General features: G+C 44.0%; 2 protein-coding genes across 2 annotated transcripts in view; one reads left to right on the top strand and one right to left on the bottom strand.

The window, feature by feature from the left end:
• The window catches only part of LOC118416217 (beta-galactoside alpha-2,6-sialyltransferase 2-like), a 5,112-nt gene extending 2,595 nt beyond the window's left edge, over positions 1-2,517 (top strand). The window contains exons 2-4 of the mRNA XM_035821300.1: positions 5-107; positions 593-997; positions 1,573-2,517. Coding sequence (XP_035677193.1) covers positions 5-107; positions 593-997; positions 1,573-1,811 — 747 coding nt within the window. The 3' untranslated portion in view covers positions 1,812-2,517. The remainder of the gene's footprint in view (positions 1-4; positions 108-592; positions 998-1,572) is intronic.
• Positions 2,255-4,642, bottom strand: LOC118415355 (kelch-like protein 24). The gene has a single exon (XM_035819897.1). The coding sequence runs from the start codon at positions 4,625-4,627 to the stop codon at positions 2,948-2,950; it is 1,680 nt and encodes a 559-aa protein (XP_035675790.1). The 5' UTR covers positions 4,628-4,642; the 3' UTR covers positions 2,255-2,947.
• Between the last annotated feature and the right edge of the window lie 1,115 nt (positions 4,643-5,757).

The raw sequence follows: 5,757 nt of genomic DNA, 5'->3' as shown, positions 1-5,757 counted from the left end.
ACAGTACTTCCCCGACCAGAGTCTGGAGCAGCTGTATCACTTCAACTCGTGCGCAGTGGTCAGCAGCAGTCATGCCCTGATACAGCATCGGTACGGGCCGGAAATAGGTGAGCTGGCAACGGCAAGGCAATAAGCCTTTTCGCACTAGTTACCACGCATGCCCGGGTGGAAGGAACTCTGGGTAATATGTCAAAGTTGAAGGCCCACAAAAATAAACATTCCGCCATTTTGGATTTTTGCAGCCGCCATTACGTTCAAGACATTGTTACACAAATGGAACAATGGAAAAGACGTCAGACTGTTTACGTCTGAGGGCCTTCAAGTTTGACATATTACCCAGAGTTCCTTTCACCCGCGCATGCGTAGTAACTAGTGTGAGAAGAAAAGAAACGGAACAAAATTAATTCAGAAGTATGCCTTTTTGTGTATCTATCTGTTGGCATAAACTTTTCGTTTCCGCAAACAGGGGGTAAGAAATGTGACGTAAACCTAAGGGAACCTCACGCGAATATGCCACACACATTTCTTTAACCTACGCTGAAAGTTTAACACCTCCCTGACCTACAGTGATGTTCTGTACCCCCTCCCACAGACCGACACGACTGCGTCCTGCGCTTCAACTGCGCGCCGACCAAACACTTCGAGCAACACGTGGGCAGCCGGACCGATATGCGTCTCATCAACACCAAGATTCCCAACAGATATTGCAAGAAGGAATTTTTGAACGACAGCATTGAAATGTACAACCACGAAATCGTCGTAGTCAGGCACAACAACGCTTATCGTATCATCGATCAAAAGCTCGACACCTCTGGGGACCGTTACAAGAGTTTGCCGAAGTACATCAGCTACATCAAGACTCATGGTAACAGACAGCTTTTCATCCAATACCACGTGTTCGGGCCGGCTTTAACAAGAGACATGAAGGACTTCTGTCGGGATAACGGAAAGTGTGGAGAGAAGGATAACTTGGGGAGCCCGAGTACAGGTGTATTTGGTACGTATTTAAGTTTATAACCCTCATGAAACATGGAAGTATAGTTTTGTGTTTGTGTGCTTTAGACCCCTTTCCACTAGGACTGCGCTCTTGTCGCGCTCTATCTGCAACCTCAAATTTTACAGATCGCTCAACGAATTGCACTGTGTGTTTTGTTGTCCTCTCAGTTACACTTTTACATGCTGTCTGATATATCCAGTATGAAATGAAAGGATACACATATCATATTTAGGTCGCAGTGAGAGTGCAGCGCAATCGCCGTCTAGTGGAAAGAGGGCCTTAGTGTGTATCTGTCTGTGTGTGTGTTCCGGGTGTTTGTGGTCAGCATAACTTTAAAACCTCTGGATGGATTGTGATGATATCATCTTCTCTAGGTGTGCTAATGATGACTCGCCTGAGTAACTCTCGGGAGTTTATGTTCTTAAGTGATTGGTCATCAGTATGTATCCTGAAGAAGGTGACAGGGGTCGTTGAAAATTTGACCCGTTTGTACTTTTGTATTAGAAGACCGTTTAGCTTTGTACTGTGATTACATGTACTACCAACACAGATGAGCTACTAACCATCTTCTCCAGGTGTGCTGATGATGACTCGCCTGTGTAACTGGGTCTATGTGTACGAGATGGTGCCGTCAGACGTGGAGCCAGTCAAGTACCTGTATTACTATGACGAGGAGAAGACCTTCAATGTCACCACGTACTTTCACCCGTTCACGGCTGAGCACCTGTACCTGACGCACCTGTCAGAGACGTCATCGGATGACGTCAGGAAGACGGGAGTCCTGTTGTTCCGGGGAGCGAACTGTACTGCGTAATATGAGTAACACTGAAAAATTGATATTCGCCATACATATGTTTGTATAAACGGTACTACACAATATAAGGTGCACTGAAAAGGTGACTTTCCCCATACGTTTAACAGACTTAGTAGCTAAACCTACACAATCCTACATTTTCACCATTACAGAGAAGCTGGACTAATATGCCACACTACCGTACTTTTACGAATATGTGTTTTGTCTTTGGTCGGTTGGGCAAAAATGTACAATAAAGGTAATCATCTATTCATTCATCCATTCATTCATTATTCGTTAATTTTTTCATTCATTAATTGGTCTTTATCATCTGGATTTTACCTGGTACTACATGTATATGTTGCACCTTGATATCATCTGTAAGGTGTGTAATAGAAAACTCTGACACACTTAGCAACTAGAAAATTGATATGATTAATGCAAACAAGCCTTTTATAAAAAAATAAGACACATTTTCTATTTATTAGCTGCAAAAATTAGTACATTTGTATCAAATTACTATCCTACCAGCTTTGTTATTCAAACACTACATAAGTTAATATATGGTATATGTTTATAAAGGGACATTAGTGTCAATAAATAGTCAAATGGCTGTTATCAATGCAGTAATGTTCTGGTCTGTTCTAAGTTTCAAGCTGTCAATTGAAAACAATACCACTACCCCTATGAAACTGACAAAACATGATACATGTACTATAGAACATTTTTTTTAAATACAAAAGCCCATGACAGAACAAACAACGGCTAGATGGACAGTCTATATAACTGCCTGGTATATAACTGCATTGGGTAAAGCTTTCCCATTGCGGTCAGACTAAATTGTTGACAGCTTACACTTTGCTTACTGGTCAATACCATTCTTTTCTAGAACTAAAAACTTTCTCTGTAAAAATAAAACCGCTGTGACTAATGACATTTTCCTTACATTTAGTGCTAGCTTGGGTTATAACAGTCTCTTAACAAATCTGTTACAGTACAAAGCAATACCGATATATAATGAATCCTCACCATCACCAATATGGCTGGTCCAGTGAGAAAAGTTAACCAATATCAAAATGCCAATGTCTTTTTACAGCCTTTATGTAGCTCTTTCCTTCTTTCTTCATTCAAATTCACAAACAAGTGTTACCAGCTTACTACTGCTTTGGCACTGTTACAATGTGGTGTCCACACAGTGGCATTGGCAAATCTTTACCCAAGACCATGGTGTCACTGTCTGTGTCGTAACACTGAACGGTAGAGAAGCGTTCAACTTCATTGTTCCAAACAACATTCTTCCGGCCACCGGTGATGTAGATCACCGAACCACACACGGTGACACTGCAGTTACTCCACTGGTCCAACTTATCAGCCATCTTCTCATAAAGATCTTCCTGTGGCTTGTAGCAGAGGACCGAGTCTAAAGACCAAAGCCCTCCACCTACCAAATAGATCCTAGAATTGACAGAGCATGCTCTTATATCTGCTAATGCATTTGGCAACGGTGTGGCGAACTTCCACATCTTTTGGGTGGAATCGTAGCACTGAACAGAGTTGGTTGCTCTGGACCGATCATACTCTTCATAACTTTCGCCACCAAGTATATAGACCTTCTCACAACAGGCAGCTATACCAAACCTGCTGACAGCCTGTATCAGTGGTGCTAACTTTGTCCACTTGTTGGTCTTCTCCCTGTACACTTCAACATCATGTAGCAACTCACGATTCTCACCGCCAACAACATACACCTCTCCGTTAAGAACCGTCATTCCATGATTTTTCCTTCCTTTCTTCAGAGACGCCAAGCTGGTCCAAGAATTCAGAGATGGCTTGTACCTCCACACTTTAGACATAGATTTGTACCCTCCTGTCACTATCACATCATTGTCTAGAACACATGCTGCACTCCCCTCCTTGTTCTGAAGAAGCTCTGGCAATGGAGCCTTGTCTAGAGTATCAAAGTGAAGGTCAAGTCTGTATATGTCACAGTTTACAACTGGTGTATCATAACGATCGCCTGTGTTTCCACCAATGAGGAGAATGTCTTCTTGTTGAATGCGGCGAGACTTTCCATGGCTAGATCTATCCTTGATCAGTTCCTTGATTCCAGGAACACCAGCTAGCATCTTGTCTGACTCTACAATGTTCTTAAGGTGGTCCCGGTCAACATATGAGAAACAAACACACTCCAACAGTTCCTTTAGGTGTCTCTGCCGTTGCTTAAAAGCATGCCTTCCCCAAAGGAGGACTGCATCCAACACTCGTTCCTCTTTCTTTACTTGTAGGCCCTGATCTGAGATGTAAACCTTCAGGAGGTCGACAGGCAGCTGAAGGAACTCCTCAGTCTTACACACTTCTGCAAAATTCTTAAGAGCATGGCGTCTCGCCACGGCAGATAATTTCACACACGACAGCTTGTCTGCGAAAGCCCACATTCCCAGACACGTGTCCGGACTCAAGTTGTTGATGAGAAACTTCTCACAAGCGTCTTCCACAGGCTTGACCTGCAGCATGTTGGCTGCTTCAAGTTGCTGATGGACATTGTCTGAGGTGATGTTGAACTTGGGCAGGTAGGCGAAGTCCACTAACAGCTGTAGTGCCTCTGCAGTCACCCCTCCTATCTCTATCCTGTCCTTCTTACTCTCGCTGTGGGCTCCGCCGAACATGGCGTGGAAGTAGTCGGAGCAGGCGGACAGGACCAGGCGGTGACACGGGATCTCCTTACCTTCTGCACACAGGGTCACGTCCACCAGGTGACCTTCTGACTTCAGCCGCTGCAAACGGTTAAAGAACTCGTCTGCACAAAAGTCCTCCTCAGATCTGAGTCTGACATCCATTGCTGAACAAAGAAAGGAAAAATAACATTGATAAAGCACAACTACAACCTAACTTTGTGACGGTTGTACAATGCCTCTTGTAAGAAAATGAAGGACTACATCGGCACAAGAATACAAAGCCTATGGAAGAACTAATAGTGTAGCTATTACATTTTGTTTGGTCAGTTGGCATGAGGAGGGGGGCATATGATAAAAATGTATAGTTTTCTTTATGCAAATACTATAGTGTGGGAGTCATTAATACAGCTCTTCAACAAAATAAACTTGACTAGGGAAATACAAAAGAGATCTTCTTCATTCTCCTTGTTAACAGACTCCCTTTTGCTCACTATTAAATGAAGAGTCCCCTAACAAGGTGCTGAATGACCGCTAAGCAGATCAGACCGTTTTTCCCGCAGTTCGGACTGGACCGCTCTTTCCACCAACCCCTTCTTGAATACTGTTGCAGCGTAGCTGATATATTGGATATTCTAAAACATGCTACTACTAATATCAAAGATTTTCCTCATTTAGCAACGGGGGGGGGGGGACCTGAATGATAGCTATAGTACATGTGTACTTCCAGCAAAACAACTATCCAACTCCTATTTTTAAACTTTACTGACTGAGCTGTGCCCCCCTCCCCATGCATGAACTATACCGTTACATGCGCATTTTGCAGGGATTTCACGAACAGATTTTCATCATCACAGTGTTATTAGTGATGTCATACTTTTAAAATCACAGATTTACTTGCAAGTCTACGAAAGCTTCACCTTCCGCACTGGAACCGAGTGCTGAAAACAATGGTCGAATCGGCCTCAGCACTCGGCGCCCAGTGCTGAAGAATGTTCAGCACTCGTTTTCCAGTGCTGATCGGCCTTTCTCCAGTGCTGAGGCTTCCTCAGCACTCGTTTTCCAGTGCTGAAAAGACGTCAGCACTCGTTTTCCAGTGCTGAAAAGACGTTTTCCAGTGCTGAATGTTCGTCAGCACTCGGCTCCAGTGCTAAACTCGCGGCCCGGGCGGCGACGGGTCAGGTCAAAGGCCACTCAGCACTGGTTACCCAGTGCTGAAACCGCCGTCAGCACTGGAACTGAGTGCTGATATACAAAAGCTTCGCCTTCCGCACTCGATTTTCCAGTGCTCAGGG

The sequence above is a fragment of the Branchiostoma floridae genome, chromosome 5 (assembly GCF_000003815.2).
Source record: "Branchiostoma floridae strain S238N-H82 chromosome 5, Bfl_VNyyK, whole genome shotgun sequence".
NCBI lineage: Eukaryota > Metazoa > Chordata > Leptocardii > Amphioxiformes > Branchiostomatidae > Branchiostoma > Branchiostoma floridae.
The sequence above is the reverse complement of the archived record's forward strand: the minus strand, read 5'-3'. Positions and strand labels throughout refer to the sequence as shown.